This window comes from Staurois parvus, unplaced genomic scaffold, assembly GCF_062004578.1.
Source record: "Staurois parvus isolate SC_StPar_1 unplaced genomic scaffold, SC_StPar_1.0 ptg000404l, whole genome shotgun sequence".
Lineage (NCBI taxonomy): Eukaryota > Metazoa > Chordata > Amphibia > Anura > Ranidae > Staurois > Staurois parvus.
The window spans coordinates 393,764-407,253 of record NW_028318200.1 but is presented as its reverse complement, the minus strand read 5'-3'; the positions used below and the strand labels follow the sequence as shown (position 1 = coordinate 407,253).

General features: G+C 40.5%; 1 protein-coding gene across 6 annotated transcripts in view; it reads right to left on the bottom strand.

Annotated features, from left to right (window-relative positions):
- Nucleotides 1–302: 302 nt before the first annotated feature.
- LOC149455085 (citron Rho-interacting kinase-like) overlaps nt 303–13,490 on the bottom strand; it is a 207,354-nt gene continuing 194,166 nt past the window's right edge. For all 6 annotated transcript variants that reach the window (XM_089686650.1, XM_089686652.1, XM_089686653.1 and 3 more), the window contains 7 exons: nt 12,953–13,061; nt 8,889–9,017; nt 8,717–8,797; nt 5,349–5,427; nt 5,083–5,262; nt 2,718–3,018; nt 303–1,525 (listed from right to left, as the gene is read on the bottom strand). In XM_089686650.1, coding sequence (XP_089542776.1) covers nt 1,502–1,525; nt 2,718–3,018; nt 5,083–5,262; nt 5,349–5,427; nt 8,717–8,797; nt 8,889–9,017; nt 12,953–13,061 — 903 coding nt within the window. In that variant the 3' untranslated portion in view covers nt 303–1,501. The remainder of the gene's footprint in view (nt 1,526–2,717; nt 3,019–5,082; nt 5,263–5,348; nt 5,428–8,716; nt 8,798–8,888; nt 9,018–12,952; nt 13,062–13,490) is intronic.

Below are 13,490 nucleotides of genomic sequence, written 5' to 3'. Positions count from 1 at the left end.
AAACTAGCGGTGGTGAGGACACCGCTGGACCGAGGGACAGGTAAGTGTCTGTATTTTAAGAGTCAGCAGCTACAGATTTTGTAGCTGCTAACTTTTATTTTATTTTTTTTCAGGTGGAACTCCCCTTTAAAGCATGCCTCTAAACGTCCTAATGTGCATGGACACATAGCATAACATTGAGCTGCTTCTACAGGCAAAACACAAAGCCAGTGTGCTTGGAGCCTTATAGTGCAAATTCTACCTATATGTACTGCATAAAAAAGTAATTTGACAGTCTTGTATATTTTACTTCAGGCCGTATGTGTAAGAAGCTTTTAAGTGCATTTATTTTGTTTTCTACAATATTAGCAAAGAGCAGCAAAGCATAGTAAATCAAGCATTCCACACCGAACAAGCACCTCCTGAGTTCATACACCAATGATCTAGGAGCAGTGTGCTTGTCTGCTTGTGCCCTTCACGCATTTCACAAAAGGCAAAATTCAAAAATGCACAGTTTACCTTAGAAAAGTAGAAACATATTCAATTTTATGAATATAAACTTTCTGATAAAGTATATACAATCCTCATGTATAGTTAAGGAAGCATTGGAAGGGACACTTAACATACATCTCCAGCAGATTGGGACAGGGCATAGTTAGTTAGCATTACCGAATTAAACAGATTAAATGTGACATTTACGTAAATCAGGAATGTTCTGAGGCTTCCTGGGTGACATATCCTTCATGCATTATGCATAACAGAGCAACAGAAATATATACTTTTATATATATATTTATATGTACATAGTCAAAGTCCAGCTTACCACATATACACATTTTTATCAGAATTAGGGGGACTACAAACTTTCTCAAATTGAAAATTGAAAAATGAGGATCCAATATTAGTTCTTACTCAGTGAACCTATAAAAGATTTAGCACCTTTTCAGACATATTACCCCTGGAACATAAACATGATGGTTTATAAAGCAAAAATCTTGACTTCAAGTGAGGTAGCAGAAGCATTAAGAAGAAAGTCAGCGGAGCATAGAAGATATAGTAAGTGTCACATAACTTTTTGCACTTTCTGTATAGTGTAGTGTGCTCGGTGTTGTAAAAACTCTCAGAAAGCTGTGCCTTTACCAGTGATGCTAGAGTTAATGCAAAGCTATATAAATGATACTTAGCATCATGTAAAGAAAAATGCATGTGTTGTTTAAAATATTCCATATACTAGTAATAGCTAGTAACTATAACCAGAGCCTATTGACCTATTACTGTAACAGAAGTTCAAAAAAAATGGAGGACGATTCCTTAAACAAAGAAAATAAACAGTTTAAAATATTACAGAAGGTGCAATCTGGAATATGAGACGCAGAGCTGAGGGTTGGTTTGTGATAGCACAAAAAAGTTAAGGTGGTCCGCTACAATCTGGATATAAAAAAAGCATTTGCCTGTATAAATCAGACATTAAAACATTCCGTCATGTTGGCTTCAGTTGTTTGTAGACACGGGTCCTTTATAGTTATACAGAAGACTGGTCCCAAACCTGAAGAAGAAATAGAGAAAAAGTATATTAGCACACAAAGCATAGTACATAAAATAAAAGTGGGTTAGCAGTGTTTATTCTAATTGGCTAACGAATACAACATAATAATATTTTAACTTGTGAAAACTAAATTTAGGGATCACAAAATAATAATAATCTATGCCAGGTGGCCCAATGGCCACAGTGTACATGCAAGTTTTGTTTTCTTCCATGCAGGCAGTTATTTGTTCTGCTAGGGTCCCTGGTGTGATGTAATTACTACTCTACCTTGCAGTATTAAACTCCGAGTTATATATATTACAGCTTACCAGTCCTTGGATGTCATGCCTGCATTAGTGTTTTTCTTCAGGCTTGTTTTCTGTGTAATACTACCAGTAACACACTTCCTATCCTAGGGCGACAACACTCACTACTGTGCCTATGGAGGAACTGTGTTGTCACCCTAGGTTGCTGACTCCTGGTTTACACTATAGTACACTTTCCCTTCTACTCATCCCTATAACATAGAGGGAAGGGATTCTGTAGTTACAAGTTTACTGGATTTTTGGCAGGTTAAACAGAGGAATTTGTTTGTACTTCTATTAAGAGACAAAACATTAATGAAAAGTTCAAGTATTGAAAAGATGTACTGCATATGTTTAAAGGCTCAGGCCACCAAAACAAATACTTCAGTTATAGGCTGGAGTCCTTTCCAAAGCTGCTTTTTCATTGTGTGTGCTGTCTGTGCCGACAATATTTTCTCCCTGTTTTTCCCACTTATGCCCTGTGTGCTATACCTTTTTTTTTTTAATAAGACATTTTGCAGTTGTCTTCTGAATACTCGCTATATTGCTATTTCTGTGAACATTACTACTACCTCAATGAGAATGAATTTTACTTTTGTAATGCTGTATTGGTATAGTAACAGACACATTAATACAAAAAAAACCTCTTGCATAAAAGCAAAATAGTAGGTGTTGAAACCTGGTAAATAAAGATAGCAGTACCACAAAAGCCCTCTAGACGAATAGGAAAACACCACATGATTTAACTTTAGCAACTAACAAAACCTACAGTATCAGTTTTGGGTGAAGATACCAATGCAAATAACATGTCCTTGCATACTAAATGTATGCGACAATATCATCACCTTCACAATCTTTATTATACTGTAGGTCTATGTATAACTAGAAAACACTGGGATATATCTTACCTTATTAACTTGTGAGAGAGGAGTCCTCGCTCCCCCTGTAGTTACTCGGCCTCTAACAGCGTCCTCAAACAATCGTCCAGGTGATCTTTCCCTTCTTGTGCTCAGAAGTCGCCCAGGAGACTTCTCCCTTTCCAAAGGCCTCCCAGGAGACTTGTCCCTGCGCATATCAGTTCTCGCTTCTCGATAGCGGTGTGGTGTACTAGGCTCCCGCACTAGCCCTTGGACCTCACCTGGCACAGGGCTAGCTGCTATTCTCTTTGTTATATGGTCATTATAGGAAGGTGGACCTCTCTTGTTTGGACTGCAATACAAAAAATGTGAAGTCTTTTTTCAGGCAAGCAGCAGAGCATGCATTCCATTAGTTGTAATCTTTTTAGTCATATTTGCTATTTTAATTGAGCTACAATATATAGGTACAAATGAAGATTCATTCTGGAAACCGATTCATAAAAGACAGGAGGACACTGCCAGTGGTCACCAAGAAAGATTTTCATTACGTAAACTACATTGGATAAATACAGCTGTAATCTTACTGGTTGCAGCAGACAACATACACATTTAAATATTCTGTTATTTTAATCTGTCCCCATGTCTCAAAAGGTACTGCAAGCTACATAGAGCAAATGGCTGGCTAGTCTACAAGTGATCTTAGCAAAAACAATATTTTTTTACACTGTATTTCCTTTTAGTATTTGCGCATGTTCTGAGATCAAATGGGCAAAAAAGTATGAACCGCGCATTAAAAATATCAAAAGAAGGTTTTTTTTTTTTTTTCAAAAAGATAGTCACAGATCAGCAATTTTCTATTTCACTTATTATAAACTTTATTTTTTCAGTGTACTTGACCAAGCATTGTAAGTGAACTAATGAAATACAACATATGCTTTATGAATGCTCATAATTAAATCACGCTCATACAATATTCGGTAACTGAATACAGACATATTTCTAGAAAGTCTGCTAATATAAAAATAAATTGCCCGTAAGTTTTAAAAATAGCAGTTTTTGATACAATAACTTCTCTCCAGTTCTGTCCCTAGTAGAAAAACCAGTTCCATTCACTGGCTCTCTTTCAAATTAAACAGAGGATTCAGCTTGCTTCCTGTGAACCCAGGCTGTTGAGTACACTCCCCCCCAACTCAGGAGGTGTGTTACCAGGTCAGCCTAGGCTCATAGCACAATACCATAGACAACAATACTGATGTCAACGTCCCCTATGGATGTTGGAGCAGAACGGGAAAGACCAAGGGACATCGCATATCCAGCCAGAATACTGCTGGATTAAGATGTGTTTTAAGGGAATTTTTAAACATAGATACATAAGAGGGGTAGGACAAGTGGTGGAGATTTTAAAAATATGGAGATATGCGTCAGCTACTTCAATACCACTGTACATCTTTAAAAACTGAAGTGGTGGATAGTTATTTGCCAATAAAGCCCCAGCAGGAAACAAGTTTGCACGGTAATATCCTTGGATGTCTTCATTCACTGACACTTTGCATAGCCTTCCACTCTTTGTGATTGGTTATAGAGTCCAGTCACAGCAACCACATAATATGAACAGTGTATGTTTACATCTCTGCACCCTCCTCATTCTTTTACAATAAAGGAAAGGGAGAAGAGAGTAACTAATGGATGAATGAGTCATTCATTAATTCCTGAACACGGTGCAATCACCGCAGCAGTAAGTAAAATTTATATCCCTTTCATCCGTTCAATATATTTGATTTCCATTTTCTCTATGTGAACTGTATATTAACCCTTCATTTCGCTTATCCTGCACATTAACTCCTTCACCGTTATCCTCCCACTGTATGTGACCTGCAGATTAACCTCTTCACCACCTTTTCCCTCTGTGTGCGCCATATCTAGTCCACCATTACCAACCTCTATGTTTTAACCCCCCTCAATAACAGCATTTGTTTTTTCATTTCTAAAACATGTGGCAAAACACAGAACACCTTGAGGTGTCTACTTTCTAAAAAGGAGGGGTTGTTCACACTCCCATATAATTTTAACAGAAAGTTGGCAGGGACCGGTTTTCTTTTTGTTTGTTTTATTCTCATATATTAAAAAATAGCAGCAGTTAATAAATACCTCTAAAAGAAAGCTCTATCAGTCTCAAATAAATGTAATAAAATTAACTGGATACAGTGTTACATGACTTAGTAATTGCCAGTCAAAATGTCACACTATTGGAAACTGAAAAATGGTCTGCTGATGAAAGGGTCAAGACAGGCTGGTACGCAAGTGGTTATGATGCCCAAACATACTCAACAAGTAGTGGACTTAGGAATTTTAAAGGCATGTATTGGTTGGCTTAATCCTCCAGGGGAAAAATATATATATAAATATATACACATACCTCCTTGTTGTTGACGGTGCACGATGAAGATCGTTTGCATTGTCTTTTACCAGATTGCCCTTGCAGCAGATTACTCTCAATTTATCCTGGTAAACAGATGCCAAGTAAATGGCACCAGAGGAGATCGCTGGTCCCAGATATCGTGGATTTGGAATATCCAAATGGGCCCTGGCCGGAGCACTGCAATGACAAATCGCTTTAATTTCCCACTTTCCAAATATTATGTTTATTGAGCCTAATTTACTTGTTTTAACAAAACAACTTACCCTAGAGCAGCACGCCCCTGAATCTCAATCACTTCCAAGGAGTTAAAGTGTGTAACAAATAAGTATGGTTCTCTGTACGCTAAACAACAAAGGAAAAAACAAGCTTAGCCCTTAAATAGAGAAGGCAGGTTGCTACAGTTAATCTGTAGCAAATCTCTTAGAAAACAATATTTCATAGGGGTATGCTATATCCAGCTGCTGTTTTGGGGTCTATTACAGTGGCAGGCAAGAGGAGTATTTTTAGCTTTTAGGAGCGTAGAGTCAGAAAGACCATTTCTTTTAGAACCTGAGCTTTAATAGCCATGCCATTAAAGCCAACGACTGGGACAGCAGATCTGGGCAATCTGGGAAAGCCCACAGAGAGTCTGCCAGGAGTCTGATGAGGTCTGAGAACCATATCCACCTGGGTCAGTTGGGTGCAATGAGAATCACTGGAATACCCTTTACTTTACCTCTGCGAAGCAGACAGAGAAAGTGTTTAGAGGAGGAAAGGCATAGATCAGGTTGAACCGATCCAACCACCAGAGCATCCACTGCAATAACCAGAGAAACCCTAGACCTGGAGACAAACTTGGTAAGTTTGTTGCTAAATCTGTAAACCATGAAGCTCAAGTCCAGCTTCTTTTGCAGAGACATATGACAGTGATAAAGTTTCATGCAACAAGCGTTTTTTGCACTAATGCTTGGCAGACCAGCATTGGAGCCAAATGATCCTTTGCATGAGTACCAATAGAAGACCCATTTTAGATATCAGGCACACGATATCTGTAAGCCATCAACGCAGTAGTGCAGCAGGCACAAACTTATCTAAATTGGACAGGTTGCAATCCTTGTCCTGCCATAATATTTTAGTCATAATATCCTGACATGGTTGCAAAAATTCCTCACTGTATAGCAGGAAGCAGAGGAGAGGGTCACGCCTGAGGGAACAAGGTGGGGGGAGTTGGTGAAGACTTTAGCAGAAGACAGTTGTCCAGGCTGTCAGCATATTGCCAAATGCAAATATGTAGGCCCTGCAAGGGGTACTCACAGGCCAACTGTGATCTCCTTACTGAAAGGATATAGTCACACCAGATGCTGTGGAACTGCGTTGGACGTCTATTCCAGCGCAGTCCCACCGCATGACAAGACAAAATGCCTTGTCTTCTTATGTGTCAGTTCACACCACTGCATTGTGATGGTTTGCTGGCAACATGTGCTAAAATAGTGGTGGTGTGCAGGGCAGAGCAGTGTGAGGCAATCCACATCATCTCTCATCACACGGTGACCAGTCTGTGAGACATTTCAATAAAGCTGGAGTCCTGTATCCCTGTCATATTTGTGGAATATGCTAGAAGAAGAAAGATGATTTTACTGGATGTGCGGCCATTGGATGTTTGTTTGGACATTTCAATAAAGTTTGTTTAAAAAAAAAGAAAAAACGATGGTAAACAGCGTGATGCGCCAAGATCGGCACATCAGCACAGGGTTGATCCGGCCGAACCGCACACCAGCTGCTGCATTGTAAAGCAGTGACTGGTGTGAATTAGCCCTAAGGCTGTATAAAGCCCATCTTGGTGGTGCAACTTAGGAATATGTGAGAAGGCTGAGAGAGTGGACATGCGTGTAGAAAGGTGCAACCAAGCGCAGTGTGGCCCGCATAGACTCAACAGAGCAGGTGCTGAAACCAATGTCAAAATGACTGGTACATTCAGAAAAGCCAGCATCAGACATCAAAGCAAAATTTAACACAGGGCCTCAATTCTGACACTGGTATGTTATTTTAAAAATGTTGCAGTCAAAGCTGCAGGGGCACAGCCATAGCAAAATTAGTAAGGACATATCAGGTCCCTTGAAGGGTAATGCACATGACTAAGTGCAGCAGTAAACCCGTAGACATTCAGCAGTGCCCAAAATGTGAACAAGCTGGAAAATGCCAACCAGAATCCAGGGGAACATGCTCCATCTAGATATCTAGATGGGGGGGGGGGGGGGTTATATATGGCTAACAGTGTTGTTGGTGATGTTCAATATCCTGTAGACAGCAGAATTAACCCTGTGTCCCTCAATGAACAATAAAGAAAATGGATTGTCTATCTGAATACATCACCTGTGAGTGAGTGTTGCTTTAATACAGCTGCAGTTTGATGAGATCATAATGCTATTCCTAACAATGAATTGTGGGAAAACCACTCATATTAATAAACAAAGAGCTAGAAGAGATTTGTTAAATTAGTCAACTATTTTACATCCACCTTAAAACGGCTGTCGACTCTGCCACTAGGGACACATTGCCAAAGGAAGAGTCTTCCACTTACCTCTGTGGAATCACTCCCTTGCTTGCACCAAGCATTGCCAAATCTCCTTCACTAGCGAGATGGCAACAATAGAGCAACATCTTGCTCACTTGCCTACTGAGAGAGTGATTCCATACAGTCTGGTAAGCAGTCTCCTAGTGATCCTGATTGCCCATGTGATTTGGCCCTAAAACAGTCCTAAAAGTAAACGAATTTAGCTCAAATCAATTATCAGTTGGGCACATGTCGTATGTTTAGTAAATGAATGAATCCTTTACTAGTAGATATTATTTCAAATTCAAAGTGTATAGGCACAATGTGAAATGTTATACTTACATCCTACTTATGAAGGATGGCATAACAGGGAGGTGAACCTTTTCTAGCTAAAACTAATTTTTAATTGACTGCTGTAGTAGAAAAAATAGTCAATAGCATTCTTCTGCAATGTTTTTTCTGCAATAAAAGAAACCTATTTGCCTGCTCACAGTCTTGTATGGAATGTACACTGAGCTGCAAACGTGCAGCTCAAGTTACATTCTGGCACCTGTGTCCTGGGATTACTGCACTCCTGAGCATGTGCACAATTGATGGCACTCTGTCCAGGCCAAAGAGGACATCCACTGCCAGGCACCTGGAAGAAGCCAGGTAAAAGATGCCGGTGAGGGACGTCGGACTGTTAAAGGGAGGTAAGTATTAAGGATTTTAGCTCTGCTTTGAAATTAACATGTGTTTTGATTAAGAAGGGAATTGCAGCAGGTTCACTTTACTGCCCTGTTGCGCCATTCAGCTGCCCGAAATGAAAAAGGTTCTGAGTTGCTCCAGACAGTTCTCCCCACACCAATGTGTAAGTGCTGGAGCAAAAACCATGCACCAGTAGTTTCATATGGAGTGAGTCACATTCTCCTTCATACGTAGAAGCAATGGATACCTTTCCACCCTTGGCAGCTGAAAGGAGTTGTGGATAAGCAGGAAAAGGAAAGTATATGCTACTGGGGAGGAGGGTATTAAGGCAAATCACAGGTTAACGTTATGCAAGTTACATTATAGTTCTGCATATTCATACATTATTAAAAAGACAACTTACACACTTACCGAATGCAAGAGGCAGCCGACTCCATTTCAGATCATCTGTTCGGCTTCGCCTTCCATAAGAATCAACAAAAACACCAAACTCTGCAGAGCAAAAAAGGAGAAAATCACTACACCATACCAGTAATAAAATATACCCCAAAAAATATCACTTAAAATGAACAAATATTGTTACCGTGAAAACAGAGGAGGTATTCTTCCCTCTGACCTGTGCTGTTCACCTGCATTATAGCAATCGGAAAACTATTCGATGAAGAAGCAAATACAGCTGAGGCCAAAGAGTGGTCATTTTTATCCAGGAATTCTAGAAAAAACAGAGACGAGTTTAATACATGCAACAACAAAAACTTACTATAAACATATTCATGTTCAAACGTAGTTTATTTGATATCCGTGACCATCATCCATTGTAATAGGCTGGAAGTACAACAGTAAGAGTTTAGGTTTGATGGTAGATCAGCAAATGTAAAAACTACAACCATGCAGTGCAAGGGTCTACCTAAACAATCCATTCAATATTTATTACAAAAGCCCTCATTGTACAGTTATGGGTATACTTTGCTGATCAAATCTCATCCTCTTAAATGGCCACTTACAAAAGCTAAGAGTAATCTATCACAAACAAAAACAAGTCTCACACTGCCACTGTTTGACTCAAAGTCTGCATACTAGGTAAAAGGTAAGTGCTTGTTTTTGAAGTCATAGGTTCAGTTTCAGTGCACTGGAACTATTTTGCACCTTGTGAGTTACAATGGCAGCTTCCGGCATTTTGCTTAGTGACAGATTCACTTCAAGTGCTCTGTGCACAAAAGATCTTGGATCCTGCCCATCAAAAACCAATCAAAACATCTAACAGTTCAAAAATTGAATTTATTGTAAAACTTCTTGACTAATTTTGTGAAGCTCGCTTCATCAAGTTATAAAAGATTATCTGTGACGATGGACAATTGTTTCACAAACCCAGTCTAGAAATTTTACAAAAAAAATAATTTTTATTCGGAATTGTAGGTTCCTGAATTGGTAAATACTTTTGTCTGTGACATTCATTTGACAAAAATAGCTTTTAGGAACACGTCAGTTCATTTATAATAAGCAATACTAAAGGTTGTTGTAAAGGAACAAAGCACATATTTCATATCCTTCTATAGTGTGTACTTGCCTCAATCCAAAGCACCTCATGTGAATCTCCCCTTCCTCTGCTATTTGCATAAGTCACTCCTGACAGTTACTCAAGCAATCTCAGGAGAGGACCTGCCAAATAACAACCCCCCCCCCTCTTCCCAGCACACAGCATGTAATTGACAGCCTCAGATGTGCACGCTTCCCTATGAGATTGTGTAGAGGGACATGCATTTCCCTCCAACTCAGGTCTCACAAAACACTCAGCTACCTGCTCTATGCTGTGCAGTGTGTGACATCAGACCCCAACCCTCTGTGTCAGGAATGGACTCGCCAATGGTGGTGGGACTCACCTGCCTTGTGGGCTGCAGTACCAGGGCTGGCCAGCGGGTGCTCTCAGCAGCCAGAAGCTCACTCCTGCAATCAAGCCATCACCTGAGGCTGATTGCAGGAGGTGTATTTAAGGAATGGCCAGGCCTGCAGTCAGGGCCTTGGTGTATTGTTCCCAAGAGCCCCTGTACCTGCATCCTGTCTGCTTCCTGCCTGATCCTGACTGTGCTTGAACTCTGCCTGCACCGACCTCGGCTACTCCTGACCAATCTTCTGCCTACTCCTTGTACCTTGTCTGCCCGTTAGCTACCGACCCGGCCCGCCTGACTACGTTATGCTCCATATTTATATATATCAGTTAAGGTTTGGGTTTGTTGCACCTTGTTGTACGTATTTGTGTTAGTTTTGGGTTTGGTTTGTTGCACTGCGTTTATGTTTGTGTTGCCTTTAATAAATTATATTGTTTTACATGCTATACCTGAAGTCTGTGTTTCCCTGTGTTGGTCCACACACCTCTGGTCATACCTGGAGCCCTGACACTCTGCCTTCTGCAGCTATGATGAGGAATGCTGTATTATGAAGGGTTGTAGAGGAGAGAAAGCTGCAGATAAACAGGTGCAATGTATGCAGGCAGATTTTTGGTAATCCCTGTTTATCACCTGAGGGTAATCACTTCAATGGGTATATGTAAAGGTCTACAACCACTTTAATGTCTGCATCTGTTGATAGGTGTAGGAGCCTCAAGGAATGGAGCCTGACTTCAATATTTTTCACTCTATTGCCGTAAAATTTACTTGATTGCAAACTGCCTTTTGACCCTGTAATGTGCCTCATCACAAATCTTCACATATTACCTCTCCAAAACCGAGTTTCTTGTCTGCCCCCCAGCCCGGACACCACCCCCCACTGACTTCTCCATCACATCCAACAACGCCACCATCAAACCCGCCCCGCAGGCCAGAGTACTTGGTGTCATTCTGGACTCCAACCTATCCTTCCAGCCCCAAGTCCAATCTTTAACAAACTCGTGCACACTCCACCTCCGCAACATCGCCAAAATCCGCACGTTCCTAACCCCAGAAACCACTAAACAGCTCATCCACTCCCTCATCATATCACGACTCGACTACTGCAACTCCCTCCTCACTGGCCTGCCTCGCCGCTGGCTATCCCCGCTTCAGTCGATCCTGAATACGGCTGCCAGACTCATTCACCTTTCCAACCGCTCCGTTTCCGCCACGCCGCTCTGCCAATCCCTCCACTGGCTTCCGATTGCGCAACGGATCAAATTCAAAATCCTAACACTGACGTACAAAGCTGTCCACCATACTGCCCCGAACTACATCACTGACCTAATATCCAAGTACCGCCCAGCATGCACACTCCGCTTCTCACAAGACCTCCTTCTCTCTAGTTCCCTGGTCTCCTCCTCCCATGCCCGCCTCCAGGACTTCTCCAGGGTGTCACCCATCCTCTGGAACTCCCTGCCCCAACCCATCAGATTATCACCTACTCTCCTCTCCTTTAGGCGCACCCTGAAAACCCATCTCTTCAGGGAAGCCTACCCCACCCCCTGCTAACTTGCCGACCTCCTCCACTCTTCCTACCACTCCATCCCCCACAGCTATCTCCTCCTGTACCACTATCCCCTCCCTCCTAGATTGTGAGCTCGAAAGAGCAGGGCCCTCAATCCCCTCATGTTTTGCATTCTATTGGTATTGTTCTGTCACGTGTTCTGTCCCCCTTTGTAATGAACAGCGCTGAGCGAACTATTGGTGCTTTATAAATACTGTATAATAATAATAATATTACAATACTGTTGTTTGGCTATCATTAACCAGAAGAGGTATTAGAACCTATCCACTCTATCCAAAATCAAAACGATCTGCATTTAGTTATTTTTTAGCTGAATGAGTGGGTTTTGAGTCTTAAACAAACCTGTCAAGATTGCATATATAATTACTATGTTATGAATGCTGATTGGCTCCATATCAGTAACAGAGACAACAGCTGTCAGGCACAGCGCAATCTGACAGCTATCAGCAGGCTTCTGTGCACGCTGCCAGCTATCAAACAAGGTACAGAGATTAATGTTCTTTCAGCACAGGGAAATGTTCTGAGAAATATTATTCCACAGATTACAGTCAGAAAGGGTTAAATACTTTGGTCTTAAACTTTTTGCTACATATATTTTTAATGTCAGAGCTGTTTAGATGTATAAATATAACATTAGAAATTCTGTCTCTAGTTCTAAAGATGGGCGGGCTGCCAATATGGAAATGAGCTGACCTTATAAAACTGGAATTTTGCAGACTTTGTAGATGGCACCATGTAATAGGTACCCTCAGGTTCTTTGTTTCAGTAGCCAGGGTTCCACAATATCCTGGACCATATTTTCTGGTTCCACTTCTTCTGCCTCCCAAGCCTCAAAAGTGGCCAGTGGAACACCTCCCCACACTAACCTACTGTACATATTTCTCTAATCAAAAGTTTCTAAAAATTCAGACCAGCGTTAGGTTAATCTAAAATATTCAATTCACTGCCTTTCAATGTAACAGAAAAGCCAGAGGTCGCAGCTCTATGTCTGACATTCTTATTGACCATTCAGCACAAAGAAGAGTGCAAACAATTTTTACCCATGTCTTTCAAGATACATTAAATTTGACTAGATAACTATGGTTGAAGACAGACATCCTGAGTTGAGCTACACAGTAAATTTAACCAGAAGACCATTCGTTCTGTCATTGTATATGTCTTTATATTGCCTCAATGAAAACATCCATATCTCACCTTCAAGAGTGTATTGCTTCATCTCGATCTCATAGAATTTATTGGTTCCAATGATGATGCTGTAGCCAGTAAAATAAATACAGCTGCATGGTTCGGACGTCTCAATTTCCTATAAAACATGAATCCATTTCAGAGATTTATTAAACTTTCTGACAAAGTATATTGAAAATCTAATATAAAATGTAAAAATGACAATCTTTGAATCTTTATTTGGGTTTCCAGTGTCATACAGTATATAAACAGTGATATTTTCTTTTAACTAGATTATGTGCGCTATAAGGTCAGATCCACCCATGAGTCCCAGAATTTATCATGATTTATGCTCATAAAAGCAAATAAGCTTATAATGGGATTATGTAGAAGAGGCTTTAGAAGTTTACCTATATTCCCAATTTTAACACATGCACTGTGAACACATTAGGAAACAAAAAACAATAAAGACAAATTCTGAACAGAAGGGTAATTACTAGAGAGCAATCCCACAAAAGGGATAGGAAAGAGTTATTTAATGTGATTCTCTTCATTGTACACAATCATT